This window comes from Rhinatrema bivittatum, chromosome 1 (assembly GCF_901001135.1).
Source record: "Rhinatrema bivittatum chromosome 1, aRhiBiv1.1, whole genome shotgun sequence".
NCBI lineage: Eukaryota > Metazoa > Chordata > Amphibia > Gymnophiona > Rhinatrematidae > Rhinatrema > Rhinatrema bivittatum.
In genome coordinates, this window is record NC_042615.1 from 9,836,084 (window position 1) to 9,857,052 (window position 20,969).

The 20,969-nt window shown below is 50.2% G+C and overlaps 1 protein-coding gene across 1 annotated transcript in view; it reads left to right on the forward strand.

Annotated features, from left to right (window-relative positions):
* Positions 1-5,695: 5,695 nt before the first annotated feature.
* KIAA1109 (KIAA1109 ortholog) overlaps positions 5,696-20,969 on the forward strand; it is a 590,259-nt gene continuing 574,985 nt past the window's right edge. Inside the window, 3 exon segments of the mRNA XM_029584454.1 lie at positions 5,696-5,839; positions 12,490-12,619; positions 15,771-15,887. Of these exon segments, the coding sequence (XP_029440314.1) occupies positions 12,523-12,619; positions 15,771-15,887 (214 nt within the window). The 5' untranslated portion in view covers positions 5,696-5,839; positions 12,490-12,522.

Sequence of the window (20,969 nt, forward strand, 5' to 3'; positions counted from 1 at the left end):
GATCTCAGGTCTCCAATGGTGAAGATTACATAGACTTCTCTGGTGTTGACTTCTTGTTCGACTTATGTCCCTTGAAACGTCCATCGCACTCTAGTTCCCGGATGTCTACTCCTAAGCCCAAGCGGCTCAGTTCCTCAAGGGCTCCTCCTGGGAGGGATCTCGAGCTTCCAATGGTGAAGATCTTACGACTATCCCGGTTACGACCTTCGCTGAGAGTCTTCCTTCAGTATTGAATCCATCATCTTCCTTAGGCAAGTTGCCTCTAGAATTGCTCTCTAGCTTCTGAATTCTATATGCCTGACTTCCATTCGAGTCCTCCTGACACCTTGGCTGTTCAAAGGTCAGTTAATAAGTTGTCTACGTAGTCTCCTGAGTTTCACCATTACAGCTATATAATCCAGTCTGAGATTTGTTCTTGTTACCGCTGTGAACCAACAACTGGCCTTCAATACAAGTTAATATTCTGCTGTGCCTTCTGTTTTGGATGCCTTGCCTTGAATTTGGCCTTGTCACCAGAACGTGAGATGCAAGCCTGCTATCCTGCAATCTCGTACCTTGTTTGTTTATGTCTTCAATGTCTTGTCTACGCTATGCTTGGATCTTCAATATTTATTTATTTATTTTTAACTTTTCTATACCGACGTTCCTGTAACAGATACAAATCACATCGGTTTACAATGTAACTGCAAAATTCGCTCATGGGCGATACAATGAACAGGGGAGACAATTAACAATGGATCGGGACATAACAAAGCATAACAGAAGCATAACATGTCATCTCAAAACCGGTGAGATGATAACTGAGAAAAACAATAGAGACAATGTACTGGACTGAGGAGTCTTACTAAAGTGTCAACTAGAATGAATCGGGCAGAGGTAGAGGGAAGGTTAAGTGTCAGGGAAGGCTTGGCTGAATAGCCAAGTCTTGAGTTTTTTTTTGAAAGTCAATGGGCACGGCTCTTGCCTGAGGTCCGGAGGCAGAGCGTTCCATTGATGGGGTCCTGCTGTCGATATGGCGTGCTTCCTTAAGGATGTTTTCGCTTGCGGGGCGTAAAGAGTGTCTTTATAGGCACTTCTGTTTGGTCTAGATGAGGTATGTGGTCTTAGTTGTATAGAAGTGTTGAGGGATGTGAGGGTGTGTTTCACTTTATGTATGATCGTGAGGACTTTGAAGAGAATTCTGGATTTGATGGGAAGCCAGTGGAGATACTGAAGGGTGGGGGTGATATGTTCCCTTTGTTTGGTATTGGTGAGAATCCTGGCTGCTGAGTTCTGGACCATTTGGAGGGGTTTGATATAGTTGGCCGGGAGACCGAGAAGGAGACTTCTCCTCCAAGAACTCAATGCACATTAAAGCTCTGGAATTTGTTGCCAGAGGATGTGGTTAGTGCAGTTAGTGTAGCTGGGTTCAAAAAAGGTTTGGATAAGTTCTTGGAGGAGAAGTCCATTAACGGCTATTGTGCTGGCTCAATAAGAAATACACGGATTTTCCTCTTCCAGACAGCTAACTTTTCTTCTTAATCATTCTTCAGGCAAAGATTTTTTAAGTTTGAAATTATTTATTGTACAGATAATTTTCCATTACTTACAATTATTCGCATTCAAAACGCATATGCCCCAGGCAGAGATCTTTGTAGCTGGAGGTAGGCAGGAGAAGGGAGATGGAGTTTCTTGGGATGCAGGATGAGAAGACAAAGGGTTCTGAAGCTGATTTATCTTTAGAATTAAAGGGATAAGAAGAAATGTAAAAAAGCTAATTGTATTACAGAGGTCGCAGGCACTTCTGGCTTTGAAGCCGCCTGGCTTAGACTAACAGTCTTGGAGAGTGATTACAGGAAACGTCCCCACAAGCTGGGGCTAGAGGGCAAGATCCAATGGTAGCGAGCCTAGGATCCATGTGATGCAGGGGGGAGCATGAAGGGCAGTTCCTTGAGCCAATAAGGCACTTAAGAAGACTCAAGTTAGTTTGAGAGAGCATGCAGACCCTTCCCAATGAGAGAAGCAGAGGAGGAGAGAGTTTCTCTTAAAGGCAAAGCTCCCCTTAAAGGCAGGTCTCACGGGCTTTTATCATGGGTTACAAATAAGGACTGCACTAGACATAGTTAAACTTCAATGTATGTACAGCTGCCCACATGTACCCACTGCTGGGGACAGAACAGCTATTAATCAATTATACTTAGGGAATAGCCACTGCTATTAATTGCATCAGTAGCATGGGATTTTCTTAGTGTTTGGGTAATTGCCAGGTTCTTGTGGCCTGGTTTGGCCTCTGTTGGAAACAGGATGCTGGGCTTGACCAAACTTAGCTTGCACTCTGACCCCGCAGCCCACTCATGCTCCCCTCCTCCTCTCTGCCTCTCCTTTTTCTCCCCCTTTCTTCACCCCAAGCAAAGACTCCAAAATATAGTGTTTCTTCCCCCCAAGCAAAGACGTCTAAATACTGTTAGAAGTTCCCCTCCCCCTCTTTTAAGCCTACCCTCCCCCCCCCCCCCCCCCCACTTCTCCCTTTCACTGCCATCACTGGTCTGGTACCTACCAGCCCACCTGTACATATCTCTTTCCCTATCCTTCCTACTGCTGTCCTCTCTCCTCCTTCATTACTGCTCCCCCCTTCCCTTCCCTGTTTATTGTATTTCACTCTCTTGTTAATTTGTCACAATGTAAACCGGCAGGATGTTCTGACGAATGTCGGGATATAAAAATCAACAAATAAATAAATTGATGGACTCTTGGTCTGACTCAGCATGGCAATTTCTTATGTTCTTAAAGTTTTAAAATGTCCGCTGCTAAATCAGTACTTATCTGGCTATGAAGCAGCTACGGCCACTAACCTGGATAAGTACTTACTTATCTGGCTATCTGGCAGATGGTAAGCGGTCAGCAAAGCTGGATAAATCAGTACTTAGCTGGCTATCCGGCATGATTCACTGCTACTTAGCTGACTTTTACCCTCTGCCAGATAAGTCAGTATTTATCCCGGTAAATGGGAGCAGCTGCCGCCACTTACCCTAAGATCCATGGACACTTAAAAACCTTTTCCCCCTTTTCTAGGGCTTTTAAGTGCCCGTCAGGGACACCCTCGTCCCCTTGAGTTAAATGTGCATTTGGTCTGTGCGGAACACATACTTTAAAGGCAACCTGCTTTTTTTATGTTATGAACGCTGCCCGCGGGTTCCCCCGCGAGCAGGCTCACTTACCTACACTGCATCTTCACCCGACGCGGCAGGACGCCGCCATCGGGCCTCCTGTGCGGCCGGAGCCGCGGACTGCTAACACTCCCTCGCGGCCCGGAGGCCGCCCCGGGTTGTCTTCTGCTCTGCGCTCGGAGCCGCGGTCTTCCTCGGGGCTGGGACTACCCCCGATGCCATCTCCATCTTCGCGGCACTAAGGCCACATCCCCGGCTGGAGTCGTTGGTGCAGGCCGCTGTCCGCAGTCCTGCACAGTTCTTCCTGCTTTCCGTAGGCGCCGGCGCGCGCCTCTCTGTAAGATTTAAAGGGCCAGGCGCAGGAAGTGTGCTGGCCCCACCTTTGATGAGACTTCCTGCTTTAGCCGTTTAAAGGGCTGCTTCGTCAGTCTGTTCTTGACCTTGCACCGGAGTTTCTTCACTCTGGAGGCTCCCTGCCTGCCAGAGCTCCATCAGGTCTTCTTCGTGGAGCTCCTCTTCGTTTCGTCTCACCATGTCTCGTGCCTGAGGTCCCCGTCCAGGTGTCCTGGTGTTTAGTCTGATATTCTTCCTGATGTCCCAAGTTCCTTGGTGTCCGGTTCCTGTGTCTTCAGCGCTCCTGAGCCTTCTGGTCCTGTCTGGCCGAGACTCCCTCGGATGACGTCTTTCCCGAGCGTGGAGTGCCGACAGGTGGAATTCGTTCCTGTGCTCCTGAGCCGTCATGTCCCTCTGCCAGCCGTTGTGGAGCTCCGGAGGACATATGGCTCCATCGTCGAAGTTCTGCCTCGGTTGGACTCTTTCCTGTGCTGTCCCGTTCTCAGCGTGGTCCGTGACCAGTCTCCTCGGGCTGTGTAGGGCGCGCAGTGGGACAGGGTGGTCCCGCGGGTGGCCTGAGTAGGGCGCCCTGAGAGACAGTGCCAATGTCCTTCCGCCCAGCTTCTCGTCTTGTCTGGACTTCGTTAGTTCCTCGTCTCGTCCTGGATGCCGTTGCATCAGTCTTGGTGTCATGTCTTGTTCCTGATGCCGTTGCATCGACCTTGGTCCGGGATGCCGTTGCATCAGTCTTGGTGTCATGTCTTGTTCCTGATGCCGTTGCATCGACCTCTGGTCCGTGATGTCTTCGCATCAGTCCTGGTGTCAAGTCTTCGTCCGCGATGCTGCTGCATCGATCCTGGTGTCAAGTCTTCCTCTGCGATGCCGTTGCATCGATCCTGGTGTCAAGTCTTCGTCCGCGATGCCGCTGCATCGATCCTGCTGTCAAGTCTTTGTCTGCGATGCCGTTGCATCGATCCTGGTGTCAAGTCTTCATCCGCGATGCCGTTGCATCGATCCTGCTTCAAGTCTTCGTCTGCGATGCCGTTGCATCGATCCTGGTGTCAAGTCTTCATCCGCGATGCCGTTGCATCGATCCTGCTGTCATGTCTTCGTGTCAAGGCCCGTCTGCCCTCAACCTCAGGCCAGGCCTGCTGCTCCAATGCCGATCAAGCAGCAGGTCCGAAAGGGCTCGGAATGGTCGGAGGACCATTGAACTACCATCATCCCCGGATGTTGGCCATGGGAGCTTGCCGGCCTGCCAGAGGGTAAGACCGTCAGCCATGCGGAGCCACTGTCAACCCTCGGCTCGGCCCTGAAGGTCTGGGCCCGGGCTGAGGTCCAAGGGCACACTAAACACCCCCTTCTCAACATTTTAAAACTCCCAATATATTAACATATCATTAGTTTGCTGCATTGGAAATTAAACATTTTTTTTTAAATCTGAGGTTAAAAATACTGAAATTCAGCGGTTTTTTAATGCCCAGATAGTTGCATGGGCCTGTTAACACATGGGTGAGGAGCTTTCCAGACTTACTCTCTTTTCACTGAAGACAAAAATAGTGAAAGATTTCAAAAGGGCATGGGATAAACACTGCGGATCCCTAGGGACTAAAGGATGGAAATGAAGAGGGAAGTGCATGGGGGTAACTTGCTGTGTGGCGGTTGCTACTCTTGGCCAGTGGACCTTCATGCGTTTCGTGCAGCTCCAATATTACTCTTTGCTTTAACAGTGTGTGTGTGTGTGTGTGTGTGGGGGTGGGTGGGGGGTCGGGTCACACTCAGTCAGCAGCTGAGGAAACTGGCTTTTGGGGTCTGGGAAAACAAGTAGGAGTGGGGGTAACTTGCGGATGCTTTTGATACTTTTGATGCTACCCCACGAGCTTGCTGGGCAGACTGGATGGCCAGGTAGGTCCTTTTCTGCCGTCATTTCTCTGTTTCTACGATCGAATAAGGAGAGGGGGTGAGAACCCAAGTCTCGGCTGGCTCATTACCCTAATGTGACTGCGGTGCACCCTGCAAGGGCGACCCTGAGCAGGCGGATCCCAACCATGATGCGGCCGCCCCCGACCTCGGCTTAGCTCCGCCCCCAAGCGCCCCAAGCCCCGCCCACCCGTCCCTGCCGCCTGGGCACGCTGGGGGCTGACCCGGAAGAAGAGAGCCCTCCAATGGCGGGGCCGCGCACGCTTCCGCCGAACGTCGGAGGAGGGCTCGGCCCCGCCCACCCAGCCCTGTGAGCAGAGCCGAGCCTGCCTGCCGGTCGCTAAGGCGGAGGAGGAGGAGGAGGCCGCCGCCCGCGCCGTTACCGTCGGAAGATGCCGCTGCGGGAGAGTGCGCGAGGCCGGGAGCAGCACTAAAGCAAGGTGCGCCGGCTCCGTGCGCGTCCCGGCCCCGGGGCTCCCGCCGTCGCCGGGGGGGGGGGGGGGAGTTCCTTCAGACAGAAGGGGATTAAAACGGGTTCGAAGTCTTCCCCCCCCCCAGGTCGGAGCGGGGGCAGAAACGGAAAGGGGGCTCTGGCCCCCAAAATAAGCGAACCCGCGCCCAGACTTTGTACAGGCAGAAAGCAAAGGTGTCAGGGAGAGGGGAGGGAGGAGCAAGGGCCCTGCGCAGGTAAGGGCGGGGCGGGGCAGTCCCCCTGCAGCCGGGCCTGCGCGAGGAGGTGACAGGTAGCCCCCGAGTATGCAAATAATGCGGTCCCGGCTCGGGTGGATGCACGAGTTCCAGCAGGTGACGTCCATACAAGGAAAAGCCACTACTCATCACGGAATAATTACAGGATGGGATCTGCTTCGTGATTGGGTACTTGTGACTTGGATTGGCCACTGTTGGAAACAGGATGCTGGGCTTGATGGACCCTGGTCTGACCCAGTATGGCATTTTCTTATAGTCTCATGTTCTCAATTGCCTCATCTGGCACCACTGATTTTGGGGTTGGCTGAGTAGGGTTCTTATTCCGTCTTCCCCCATTTATTTCAGCCCCCTATGCTTGAATCGCTTATTCAGTAGTTCTGGAGATGTCCGGGTGCCTCTGCCACTTTCTCTACTCTAATCCATAAGAACAGAACATAAGACTTGCCATACTGGTTGAGATCATGAAGCCCAGTATCCTGTTTCCAACAATGGCCAAGACAGGTCACAAGTATCTGCAGGATCCCGAGGGGTAGAGAGATTCCAAGCTGCTTATCCCAGAAGGAAGCAGTGGAGCAGACAGCAGCTCCAGCACTGCTGTCTGCATGGATGGTAGGGGTGGAAGGGAATTGGAACCATAAAGTTACCAATAAGGGCCCTGACCTCAGTGGTCAGAGTAACAGATTATGAAAACAAATAGGTGTGAAAGCTTGCTGGGCAGACTGGATGGGCCGTTTGGTCGTCTTCTGCCGTCACTTCTATGTTTCTATGAGTTCTACGACTCTACCTTAATGGTTAATGGACTTTTTCTGCAGGAACTTGTCCAAACCTTTTTTAAACCCAATTACATTAATAGCTTTTACCACATCCTCTGGCAACGAATTCCAAAGCTGAATTATGCATTGAGTAAAAAGCAATATTTTCTCTTAGCTTTAAATGTCTAGCCCTTCATTGTGTATCCCCTAGCCTTTGTACTTATTTGAAAGAATGAACAGCCGACTAACAGTTTACTCGTTCCATTCATTATTTTATAGACCTCTGTCATATCTCCCCTCAGCCTTGCCTTCTCCAGGCTGTAGCGTCCTAACCTCTTTATTTTTTAAGAACATAAGTATTGCCATACTTTGGTGTTTTAAATGAGCTACTTGCTAACTTCATGGAGTGCTCCCCAGTCCTGTTATCTGAGAGAGTAAATAACTGATTTACATTAACTTGGTCAAGTCCTTTCCTGATTTTGTAGATCTCTATTTTATTCCCCCTCAGTCATCTCTTCTCCAAACTGAACAGCCCTAACTTCCTTAGCCTTATCTCAAAGGGCAGCCCTTCCATGCCACTTATTTTTGTTGCCCTTCTCTAAACTTTCTCTAGTGCAACTATATCTTTTTTGAGATGCGGCGACTAGAACTGCACACAGTACTCAAGGTACGGTCTCACCATGGAGCGATACAGAGGCATTATGACATCCTCTCTTTTATTTTCCATTACTTTCCCAATAATTCCTAACATTCTATTTGGTTTCTTGGCTGCACACAGAGCAGAAGGTTTCTATGTATTATCAATAATGAAACCTAGATCCTTTTCCTGGATGGTGAGTCCTAATGTGGAACCTTGCATTGTGTAGCTATAATTCGGATTACTCTTCCCTAAGTGCATCACTTTGCACTTGTCCAGATTAAATGTAATTTGTCATTTGTATGCCCAGTCTCCAGTTTTGCAAGATTCTCTTGCAATTTCTCAAAATCCTTTTGTGATTTAACAACTTTGAATCATTTTGTCATCTGCAGATTTGATCACTTAACTACTTGTTCCCATTTCCAGTTCATTTATAAAAATATTGAAAAGCAATGATCCCAGAACAGATCCCTGGGGCACTCCACTATTCACTTTTCTCCATTGGGAAAGTTTACCTTTTAGACCTACTCTGTTTTCTTTTAACCAGTTTGTAATCTACAATAGGACACTGTCCCTATCCCATGATATTTTAATTTTCTAAGAAGTCGCTTATGAGGGACTTTGAATGCTTTCTTGAAATCCAAATACACTATGGGGCGGATTTTAAGAGCCCTGCTCGCCTAAATCCGTCCAAATCCGGGCGGGTTTAGGCGAGCAGGGCCCTGCGCGCCGGTGAGCCTATTTTACATAGGCCTACCGGCGCGCGCAGAGCCCCGGGACTCGCGTAAGTCCCGGGGTTTTCTGAGGGGGGGTGTGTTGGGGGGCGGGCCTGAACCACGGGGCGTGTCGGGAGCGTTCCGGGGGCGGTCCTGGGGGCGTGGCTACGGCCCGGGGCGGTCCGGGGGCGTGGCCGCGCCCTCCGGACCCGCCCCCAGGTTGCGTCCCGGCGCGCTAGCGGCCCGCTGGCACGCGAGGATTTACGTCTCCCTCCGGGAGGCGTAAATCCCCGACAAAGGTAAGGGGGGGTTTAGACAGGGCCGGGCCGGTGGGTTAGGTAGGGGAAGGGAGGGGAAGGGAGGGGAAGGTGAGGGGAGGGCAAAAGAAAATTCCCTCCGAGGCCGCTCCGATTTCGGAGCGGCCTCGGAGGGAACGGGGGTAGGCTGTGCGGCTTGGCGCGCGCCGGCTATACGGAATTGATAGCCTTGCGCGCGCTGATCCAGGATTTTAGCGGATACGCGCGGCTACGCGCGTATCCGCTAAAATCCCACGTACTTTTGCTTGCGCCTGATGCGCCAGCAAAAGTACGCCAAATCGCGCGGTTTGAAAATCTACCCCTATATCTTCTGGCTCACTTTTATCCACATATTTATTTATGCCTTCAAAAAAATGTAGCAGATTGGTGAGGCAAATCCATGTTGGCTTTGTTCTGTTAAACTATGTTTATCTATATATTCAGCAATGTTATCCTTTATGTTGGTCTCTACCATTTTGCATAGCATAGATGTCAGGCTCTCTGGTCTCCTGGATCACCCCCTTGATCCCTTTTTAAAAATTGGCATTACATTGGCAACCCTCCAGTCTTCAGGTACCATAGACTATTTTAGTAAAAATGTATTTTATTTTGTCAGAAGTTAGCCAAACCACACAGTGTCAATACACAGTGGGGTAGATTTACAAACAGCGCGAATTGGCGTACTTTTGCTGGCGCATCAGGCGCAAGCAAAAGTACGCGGGATTTTAGTAGATACACGCGTAGCCGCTAAAATCCTGGATCGGCGCGCGCAAGGCTATCGATTCTGTATAGCCGGCGCGCGCCGAGCCACGCAGCCTACCCCCTTTCCCTCCGAGGCCGCTCCGAAATCGGAGCGGCCTCGGAGGGAACTTTCTTTTGCCCTCCCCTCCCCTTCCCCTCCCTTCCCCTACCTAACCCACCCGCCCGGCCCTTTCTAAACCCCCCCCTTACCTTTGTCGGGGGATTTACGCCTCCCGGAGGGAGACGTAAATCCCCGCGTGCCAGTGGGCTGCTAGCGTGCCGGGACGCGACCTTGGGGCGGGTACGGAGGGCGCAGCCATGCCCCCGGACCGCCCCGGGCCGTAACCACGCCCCCAGGCCCGCCCCCAAAACGCTGTGCCGACCGGGCCCGCCCCCCAACACGCCCCCTGACACGCCCCCTCGCCAAACCCCGGGACTTACGCGAGTCCCGGGGTCTGCGCGCGCCGGTAGGCCTATTGAACATAGGCGCACAGGCGAGCAGGGCTCTTAAAATCCGCCCCAGTAATTATACATTTCCATACAGGAAAACCAAAACGAGTTACATCAAAACAGATATCAATAACACCCACAACCACAATGTTCCTCACTTCCTTACCATAGATGATGTTAATGATAGCCTACAAATTACTAATAGGTCCCCAATTTCATTTTTCAATTCTTTCAGCACTCTGGGATGTATACCATCTGGCCCAGGTGATTTCCTACTCTTTAGTGTGCCAATTTGCCCACCTAGAACATCTTCCAGGTACACTATTTGTTAGGGATCTACTGAATCATTACCTTAGAATTTCATTTCTAGCATGGCTACGTTTTACATCTTCCTCCGTGAAGACTGAAGCAAAGAATTCATTTAGTCTCTCTGCTGTGACTTTGTCATCCTTAAGTGCTCCTTTTACTCTTGGTCATTTATTGGTCCAGCTGACTCCCTCGCAGGCGTTTTACTTTGAGTGTAGCTGAAAATGTTTTATTAACAGTTTTTGCCTCTAAGGCAGGCTTCTTTTCAAATTCTCTGTTTGCCTTCCTTATCAGTGCTTTGCATCTGACTTGCCAGGGCTTATTTTGTTTCCTGTTTTCTTAATTCCGATCCCTTTTCCATTTCCTGAACGATGCTCTTTTAGCTAATATAGGCTCTCACACTTACAGAAACATAGAAATGACGGCAGAAGAAGACCAATCTGCCCATCCAGTCTGCCCAGCAAGCTTCACACTTCTTTTTTCTCATACTTATCTGTTTCTCTTGGCTCTTAGTAACCTTTGGTTCTATTTCACTTTCACCCCCACCATTAATGTAGAGAGCAGTGATGGAGCTGCTTCCAAGTGAAATGTTAAGTTTGATTAGTTGGTTAAGCGGCAGCATAGCTCTCTGCCATTGAAGCAGAGATATGCGTGAAGTATCAGTTTTTCTTCTCCCCTGCCGTTGAAGCAGAGAGCTATGCTGGATATGCATTGAAAGTGAAGTATGCCTTGAAGGTCACATTAACTATCATCTAATATTGAAATGCCTAATAATTGGTAATTGAATAAGCCTAATAATTGGTAATACCTAAAGCCCATGAACCCATCCCTGTTTTTTTGTTGTTTTTTTCTTTTTTTAATTTGGAGATGGCAGCCCTCCATCCTTCCGCTCCGTGAAGGTGGAACACCAACCACTGGCATCCCGCTCCGTGAATGCCTCTGTGGCTACTGCCGCTCCGTGCAGTGTTTTGCTGCCTCCTCTTTATTCACGCCCTCTAGACCTGATGGATCCACAGTGTTTATCCCACATCCCACTTTAACTTCCCACGCTCACTTCAACTTATAGCCGTGCTGGTAGTCGTTTAGCCTTCTTTACACTTTTTCTAATGTGTGGAATACATCTGGTCTGGGCTTCCAAGATGGTATTTTTAAACAAGGTCCACGCTTGATGTAAATTCTTAACTTTTACAGCTGCTCCTTTAAGTTTTTTCCTTACCATGTGCCTTATTTTATCATAGTCGCCCTTCTGAAAGTTAAATGCTGTCACAGTAGATTTCATTAATGTCCTCCCTCCAGTTATGTCAAATTTGATCATCTTGTGATCACTACTGCCAAGTGTCTCCAACACAGTTACCTCTCGCACCAAATTCCGTGTTCCACAAAGGATTGGGCCTAAAATAGTTTCACTTCTTGTTTTGTTTTTTGTTTTTTTTTCCAATTGCTCCATGGAGCAGTAATTTATTTCATCTAGGAATTTTACCATCTCTTGCATGTACTGATGTGACGTTCACTCAGTCAGTACTCTATCATATTTCCCTTCAGTCATCTCTTCTCCAAGATGAAGAGCCCTAACTTCTGTAGCCTTTCTTCCTAGGGGGAATCGTTCCATCCCCTTTATCATTTTGGTCGCCCTTTTCTAATTCTGCTCTATCTTCCTTGAGATGTGGTGACCAGAACTGCACACAATACTCAAGATGAGGTCTCACCATGGAGTGATACAGAGGCATTATGATATTCTGTGCTTATTCTCCATTCCCTTCCTAATAATCCCTAGCACTCTATTTGCTGCTTTGACCGCTGCTGCACACTGAGCAGAAGTCTGCAATGTATTTTTAATGATGTCCACTGAGTCCTTTTTTTTTTTTTTTTCCCAAGCCTCTCCCCAAGGAGGTGGGCATGGAGACCAAGTTATTTCTCCCTGCTTCAGCGCGGAGGGGCTTTCTTACCTTTTAAAAAATTCAGCTATCATTTATACATCAGTGGCACGCTATCCCGAAATACCATAACCTAGGAGTCCAGTTTCCTCGAGAATGCTGCAGTGCCCATTTGGTAAAGGGGACAGTGTGGCAGCCATGCAAGTCCCAACAAGGCTGTTGCAAGAAAACTGAAACAAGTCAGAAATGGTAGTTTGAGCTAATTTAACAATAACTATTTTTCTAGACAAGCTTGTGGCAATTTTTGATAGTTTAAATCAACTTACACCTGGAAAACAAGAAATTGTGCATATAAACAGGCTTAACGTGCTTAAGTTCAATTTCACTAACAAAACAACTAGGCACAAAGAGATGCATTGAAATTCCTTCCTTCAACCTTGCAGCCCTTCATGTCTTCTAGAAACCTGTCCTGTATCTTTGGGTTACATTTATGGTGCTTTAATGAAAGGAGTCAGAGCCTACAGATATAAATTCTTCTACCAAATGTCTCATTCTCTCCTGTTTGGTTGCCTTGCATTGTATATTTTCTTTTGACCTCTTTCTATTCCAGTCCTTCAGATGCTGATAAAACAAACCTGGAGTGATGGATCCCAAAAGGAATGATAGCTTTGTCCCTAGTATCACACAATTGGAGGACTTCCTTATAGAGCATAACTCAAATGTTGTTTGGCTGCTGGTTGGTAAGTGGACTATATTGCATTTTATGTGTCACAGATGCCCGTTAGCACAAGAAACGTATGTATAATATTGTATTTTTCAAAGCTATCACAGAGATTCAAGCACAGTGCCACAGCAGGGAATGTGTGACGATTCATTCAGTTAGCCTAGGGTCAACTGCCAATTATAGATCCAGCTTTATAAATGCGGCTGAGTCATGTTTCTCATATTAAAACTGATGTAAGTCACATTAGGAAGAGTGTTATCAGTTATGCCTGTCTACGTATGTAAAAAGTCTTTTTTTTTTTTTTTTTTCTCCTTTATCTTTTGGTCATCAATGTTACAACGTTATTGTTAAATTTTGAACTTATGTACACTGTTCCAAGTTTCATAACCTTGTTCTATGTAATGCCTTTTGGCAATTTTCATGTTCTGTTTCAATGTAAACCGATGTGATCTTTATTTCATATAGGAACACCGGTATATAAAAATCTAAAAATAAATAAATAAATAAAAAGAGAAACTGGGAATAGCATACTCTAGGAGTTACCCTGCTGGTTGGAGCAGCAGGCCCAGAGCTAGGGCTTAATCCTCATGCTGCTGCCAGTGAGCCTGGGCTGACTCACTTCATGCTCCCTTGCCTCAGGTACAGGCTTAGGGCCTGAGTTACTGCGTTAGTTTTCCCATAGCCTCAGAATAAATAGCCTTTGTAAAGGGAGACCCTTGGATTGTAAGCCCTCCTGTACCTGAATGTAACAGGCTTTGTGCTACCAGTGAAAAGTCAAAGCTAAACAGCGTTTTATTTGAGGAAAGAAGTCAATATATGATTTTATTTTTTGAAGGTAGTGCTTCAGTAAAAATACCATACAACGGGTAATTAAAAACAGGTTTTTATACATTAAAACAGACCGTTGATGCTGAGAGCATGCATAAGAGGAAGATTTGTCTTTTCACAGAAAGATGTGTGTGAAGATAAAGGGCTTGAATTAGCCCAGGCTTGAAAGGTGAGCAGTGGTGCCAGGGTTGAAGCCTTGACAATGGACGCTACGGCTCACGGGTTTTCTTCTTAAAACGTGCAGCCCTTGCGTTTGTAGCTCCGTGCTTGCTTGCTGCTGGCTTGTTGTTGATTCTAGTTTGGTAAGCAGCTTAGAAAGCAGAGGCTCTCTGAGCAGTCCTTCAGGCCAGGGAGAGAGAGACCCGTCTTGCCGGCTAACTGTCCTAATCTAAGGAGTATGACTGGGCAGCTTTGGTGAGGCGCACCGCCTGTGGGCCATTCTGTCAGCCGGCTGTGTGACACGTGGAAGTGCAACGGAATCGCACCGAGTCGCACAATTCTGCCTTGTGCCGGCACGAAGGATCCCTCCAGGCTTACGTGGAAAGCTTTGCTCTGCTTTCTGCTGGGCCCACAGCAGCTCAGTAGTACCTTTTCACATCAGCCTGAAGGACTTCTTTGAAGATGTGCAGGTTCACTGTGTCGTATAAGTAGGTCGGATGAGTGGGCTTGACACGGCACGCATGGATTTCTCCACAGTCAAGTGCAGCATTTCCTATGCTTCAGCAGCCCCATGGCTCCGTTCACCTCTAACGCACTGTTTTCAGTTTCAGCCGGGGAACTTGGCCACATTAAATGTCGCCACTCAGATTTTTAGCTAAAAAGCTAGGCTCAGCTGAAAATTCACTTACAGATAATCAGGAAAAGTTGTTTGGTTATCTTGGCCGCTCAGTGGCCGTTTGAGTAAAGACCCCTTTGCTTGTAAATCATTCTGGATCAGAACATATTGACCCTCAGGATCCTCTGCCCTGCTTCCTGTACGGGAACTGACCCATTCAGTAATGAGTCTGCCTGCTCCCCCTTTTCTACTCTGTGCCTGCAGATGTGGAGAAATGCTCACGCCCCGATAGGAAATCACGGCAGGTGAAGACCAAAATGGTCCATCCAGTTGCCCAGCGAGTTTTTTTTTTTTTAGGGGAGCATCTGCCGGTCCATTTATTTATTTATTTATTTATTTAGAGATTCTTATATACCGCGGTACGTATAGTTATACATCACCTCGGTTTACAGTAAACAATAAATTAGCAACAGGCTTTACATACAACAGGTTATACAGTAAGTAAACAAATAACAGCATGACTTGGTCAGGATAAATGGTTCCATGCAGGTTACTCCAAGTGGATTCCTTAGAGAATGCCGTCTGGTATTTTCTTCTTAACAGGATCGTTCAACCCTTTTACATTCCCGGAGCAGGACCTACTACATAGCATTCAGACTTCTGTAAATAGAGGGGAACCCCCTGGGATTCCTCACCCCGCCGCTCCATGAGAAGGAAAAGGCCACCCACGCAGCTCAGACCAAGCCATTCCTTTTTTCCTTCCGGTTGCTTTCTAATTGGGTGCTGGGGAAGGGAAGGCGCGGGGAACAGAGGAACGCAGCCTCTGATAATTGCTCTTTTCTGCTATAAAAGGTGTCCAGAACTACATACAAAGCTTGGATAGCTGTGAAGACCGTGTGTACGTTGCACCTTAGGAAGCCATGCACAGCACTAAGCTGTTTGTGAAGTAATAATCAGAACATTATTGTTATGCATATTGAAGTGAAACGTTTCGGGATGTGTTCTGTTACAGAGTGAAAGAAATGTGCAAAGAAAGCTTTGAAGGAAATATTCTGTGCCCTGGCTTTACTTTCAGTTTCCTCTCATGGCATTTTCTTTGTGAAATGTTTTCCTTTTAGATATTTTATTTATTTTATTTATTTATTTAGAGTTTTTCTATACCGGCATTCGTGATTAAAAATCACATCATGCTGGTTTACAGATAACAGGGGGTGTGAGTCAAAAAAGAACATTAAACAAGTGCAAAGGGCATAAAGTTACATTAAAACAGGGTTGATCTAACTGTGGAGAGAATTAGAGCAAGATAATTGAGAAGTTAAGGATTAAATATTTACATATTTACATTATATTGTGAAGTCTCTTAGAAGATGTTGCTGTCATTCAGTTGGAGTCTGGGAAGGCTTGCTTAAACAGCCAAGTCTTAAGCCTTTTTCTGAACGTGGGTAGGCAAGGTTCTTGTCTCAGGTTCAGGGAAAGATATAACTATGGTGCTGGAATATTTTGGCAACATTTGAAAATAAAGCATACTGAATTTTTTTCACTCTCTCTCTCTCTCTCTCTGCAGCTACCATCTTGTCTTGCGGGTGGATTATTTATCTGACGTATTATAACTCCCGCAACATTGGACTTATTTTAACTCTAGTTCTTAACAGATTATACAAGAATGGCTACATTCATATCGGTGAGTTGCAAGTGCCTCATTCTCTGATTTGGCACCATTTCCTTAATGTTTTTCAGGAGATTCTAGGTTTGCCGCCTTATTTGGACATTTCCTGTGCCCCAGACTTGGTCAGGATAAATTACATAATGCCGGATTTAATGGTTGACACTAAGTGGATAAAAGATTGTATTTATTCAGCAGTATGACCATCCAAGGCTTACAGCTAAGAGATCTTATTTATATATTAATCTGTATATACCAATGTTTCATGAGAATATAACAAATCGGTTTACATTAGTTAACAAATATGAATTTAAAAATACTTGCATTTCCAAAATGAAAAGAGGAAAATACAAAGTTCCCTGTACGTACCAGGATCAGTCCAGGACACCTGGGTTGTGACTCCGCACCAGTAGATGGAGACAGATTAAAACTTGTGGGCGGAGCCATATAAGCCCCTGTGCCAGTCACAGCCCCTCAGTCTTACTCTGTCTCCAGTAGATGGTGCAGGTGCGGTCACAGCTCCTTCCTGCCCTGGTTTTGGTACTCCGTCAGGGTCGGTTCTTTTTTCTTGGGTTTTAGGCCAGTTTCGCTAGGGTGCTTTAATTTTGAATTTTGAATTTTTCTGTTTACCAAATTGTCACTGACGTTCCGTCCGCCCTGCCTCCCAGGGGGGTTGTGAGGTCCTGAGGGGACTACCCCCCCTGGTTGAGGCCGCTGCTAGGGTCGAGGACCCGGCTTTCTTAGTAGCAGCGTCAGGGGTGACACCGGGGAGCCCGGTTCACTCCCCCTGTTGGATTAGGGCTCCAGGACTGTGGACAGCGACAGGTTTGTTTGTTGTAAAAAAAAAAAAAAAAAAAGGGGTTTGTTTTATTTGTGCCGGCTCTCTCTCTCTCTCGTAGCGTCGCCGCTCTCCGGTGGGGGCGCTGCTGGTGGGGGGGGGGGTCGGCCGTTCGCTGCATTTTATTGGAGGTGTCTCTTCCCTACGGCGGTCCTTGGTCCCCGTTTCGCGCCTTTTCTTTCGCCGGCTTGACTTGTGGCTCGGTTGCCGGGCCGGCGGTTCGGCGCGCGCGCTGCTTCCCAGACGGTGAGGGATCGTCCGTGGCGCCTCGGGGGGGGGGCTCGTTCGTGACCCGCGCGATCGCCGCCGCGCGGGGAGGGGGCGCGAAAGAAAGGCCTCAAGAGCTCTTCCCGCTCCGTGCGGCAGTGGCGGCCATTTTGGCCGCGGCTGGCGCCTGAGAAGCGGGAGGCCCCCTTCGGCGGCCGCAAAATGGCGCGGGACACGGGCGCCTGAGCGGCGGGTGGCCCCTCCTTCGGCGGTCGGCTCGGCGGGTCATTCGCCTGGTGCTGTGGAACTGGGACGGCTTGACCGGCATTTGTTGCTGCTGCAGTTGGCAGCGGTCCCGATCGCGACACGCAAGGACCCTGAGGCGGTAAGGGTAGCCATTTTGCCGCTGCAGTCGGCAGCGGTCCCAATCGCGGCTCGGGTAGCCATTTTGCCGCCACGGTCTACAGCGGTCCCAATCGCGGCGGCAGCGTCCCGATCGCGGCAGGGGCAGTCGTTTTGGCCGCCCTGGTCGGCAGCGGTCCCGATAGCGGCGGGAAACTTCGGGGGGGGGGGCAGAAATCGTCGCCTCCACTTCTCCTCAACGGTTCCCTCTGCGTCCCTCAGTTCCCGCGGGTCCCTCGGGAAAGGGGGCAGGAGTCGTTGGGCATGCGCGGGGCCTTTGGGGCCCATAGGGCGCGCAAACGTTCAGCGGTTTAAACGGCTGGGGGTCTCGTAGCGCCGTTTTCTAGGCCTCAGGAACGGCAATCGGTGGGCCCCGGCCGGAGGGCCGCGAGTTAAAAGGTTTTGAGGACCATTCCACCTCGGGACGTTTGGGAGTCCTCGGTCTCGTCCTCGGCTCAGGAGGGCTCGGAGAACTCGTCCCCGCCCCCGAGGGGGGCAGAGAGTGACAGGCACCCTTCGCCCAGAGCCAGGCATTAGCACCGGACGTCCGAAGGGGCAGTTACCAGTTCCCAGGGTTGTCCAGCTGTTCTCCTCCCCGTCATTCTAGAAAAGTTAGGGATCTCGCGCCTCCGGGGGAGGCTAGAGGAGGCTCCGTGGATTCAGGGTGGGTCAGGTCTGTGTGGCCCTCTACCACCTTCCCGGTCCCGCTCTTGACTATGGACCTGCGGCATTGGGACAGGGACATCCTGGACTTGGGGCTGAAGGTTCCCCCGGCAATGGACAAGTTTCACCCTCTGCACGAGGAGGCCTTGGAGGTGTTGCGGGTCCCTAAGGTGGACTCTTCCACGTCAGCAGCCCCGAAGCGCACTCCCATCCCGATGCGGGATACCGCGGACTTATGGGATCTCTAGGATTGACATTTGGAGGTGCAATTGAAGAAGGCCTTTGGGGCTTCCGCCCGGGGCTTGGGCCGCAGTCTGGAGTGATTTTGCACTTCGGGCTGGCTTGGGATGAGCCCATCAGCTTCTGGCCACTGAGGGGAGCCCTGGCGATCACAGGGGCCAAGGCTTCGCAGCGAAATGTGGTCGGTCCATCTCTTGCCGCAGCCTCAACACGCCGTTCCTAACGTCAGGGCGCTGTTGTTGTCATTTTTCGAGGACTGGGCCGGCATAACGTCAGACCAGTCGGTCCTCAATGTGATAGGACACGGCTACGCGTTAGATTGTGCTCGTACTTCAGCGGACAAGTTCCTTATCTCGCCCTGCAAGGCCCCGAGAAGACTGCTGCTGTGCTCGACACCATCCGACGCTTAGACGGCTTGGGAGGTTTTTTTCCCCAGTCCCGGTCAGCCGACACGGCAAGGGCCGTTACTCCATCTACTTCATCGTCCCGAAGAAAGACGGCACGTCCACACTGATTCTGGATCTCAAAGGGATAAGTCGATGCCTTCGCATTCCTCACTTCAAAATGGAGACGATTCGTTCAGTCATCGCTGCGGTAAGGCCCGGCGAGTTCCTGGCCTCCAAGTTCCTGGCCTCCCTGGATCTCACGGAGGCATATCTTCACATCGGCATTCATCCGTCATTCCAACGCGTCCTCAGGTTCTGCATACTAGGGCGGCAGTACCAGTTCCGAGCGCTCCCCTTCGGGCTCGCGACGGCCCCACGTACATGCACGAAGCTGATGGTAGTGGTGGCGGCGTAGCTGCGCCGAGAAGGTCTCTTGGTCCATTCTTACCTGGACGTTTGGTTGATTCGGGCGACGTCCGAGGCTCGGGTCGGATGGCGGTAGCCAGGGTCCTCCACCTTCTGCAGTCCCTAGGATGGGTGATCAACTGCAGCAAGAGTCATCTGACACCCGCGCAGACCTTGGAATATCTGGGAGCTCTTTTCGACACAAAGCTGGGCAAGGTGTTCCTGTCGCACGAACGGGTGTGCAAACTGCAAGCTCAAGTACGACGCCTATTGTCTCTCCGCCAACCGCGGGTCTGCGATTACTTTATGGTCCTAGGGCCTATGGCTTCAACGCTGGCGCTGATTCCCTGGGCATTCGCTCATCTGCGACCATTACAGTCCTACTTTCTATCCTGCTGGAAGCCGGTCTCGGAGGAATTCCATCTACCGCTTCCGCTCACGGAACACGCGAGGTCCAGCCTGCTCTGGTGGCTGGATCCCAAGCATCTGTCGTCTGGGGTCTCTTTCGGGTGCCCAACTGGACAGTGGTGACCACGGATGCCAGCCTTTCCGGTTGGGGAGCGGTCTGCGTGGGGAGCGCAGTCCAAGGCCTATGGTCCGTGTCGCCAGCCCAGGGGTCTGGCCATCGCCTAGAGACCGGAGCGGTCCGTCTGGCCCTGCCTGCAAGCCTTCCTGCCGTTGCTGCGGGGGAAGGCAGTTCGAGTGTTGTCGGACACTGTGACCACTGTGGCATACATCAACCGCCAGGGCGGGACAAGGAGCCCCCAGGTGGCGGAGGAAGCTCAGTGCTTGATGGCCTGGTCGGAGCTACATCTCAGCAACATAGCAGCGTCTCACATTGCGGGAGTTGACAACGTGCAGGCGGATTTTTCTCGGCCGTCATCGCCTGGATTCCGGAGAGTGGGAGTTGTGGCCGAAGCATTTCTGCTCATTTGCAAAACGTGGGGGGGTGCCCCACATGGATCTCATGGCCACGTGGCACGACACGAAGGCCCCGCGATTTTACAGTCGACTTCGAGGACGGGGGGGCAGAAGGCGTCGATGCGTTGGTGCTCCCTGGCCGACGGATGTGCTGCTCTACGTGTTTCCCCCGTGGCCGATGTTCGGCAAGATTCTACGGCACATAGAATTGCACCCAGCCAAGGTGATCTTGGTGGCACCGGAGTGGCCGCGCCGGCCGTGGTTCGCAGACCTCGCCCAGCTGGCGGTATCGGCGCCCTTTCGGCTCCAAGGAATGGCGGGCCTGCTCCATCAGGGCCCCGGCTGTTTGGAGGATACGGATCACTTCTATCTCGCGGCATGGCTTGAGGAGTCGGCTGAAGTGGAAAGGTTACTCAGATGCGGTGGTAGCCATGCTGCTGCGTTCCAGGAAGCAGTCAACGTCTCTGGCGTATGTCCGTGTCTGGGTGGTCTTTGAGGAATGGTGCGTGCAGCGTGGGGTTCGACCCCACTTCGGCTTCCTTCTCCGACATTCTGGCGTTCCTCCAGGCAGGTTTGGCCAAGGGTCTGGCGTGCAGTTCGCTACGGGTCCAAGTGGCGGCGCTTGGTTGTTTGCGAGGTAAGGTCCGTGGTACGTCCCTGGCACTTCATCCGGACATTTCTCGTTTCCTTCGGGGTGCTAAGCACCTTCATCCTCCATTGCGTCTCCCTTGTCCGGCTTGGAACCTCAATTGGGTTCTCTCCGCTCTCTGCACGGCGCCGTTTGAGCCCTTGAAACGCGCAACTCTTAAGGATCTCACTTTAAAAACGGCGTTCTTGGTGGCGATTGCCTCGGCACGGCGTGTTTCCGAGTTACAGGCCCTGTCCTGTAGAGAACCTTTCTTGCGTATTTCGGATTCCGGAGTTTCTTTGCGGACGGTTCCCTCCTTTCTTCCGAAAGTTGTGTCGTCTTTTCACGTGAATCAATCGGTGGAGTTGCCAGCTTTTGTGGGAAGAGAGTTCTCCGTTCCAGAAGAAAGG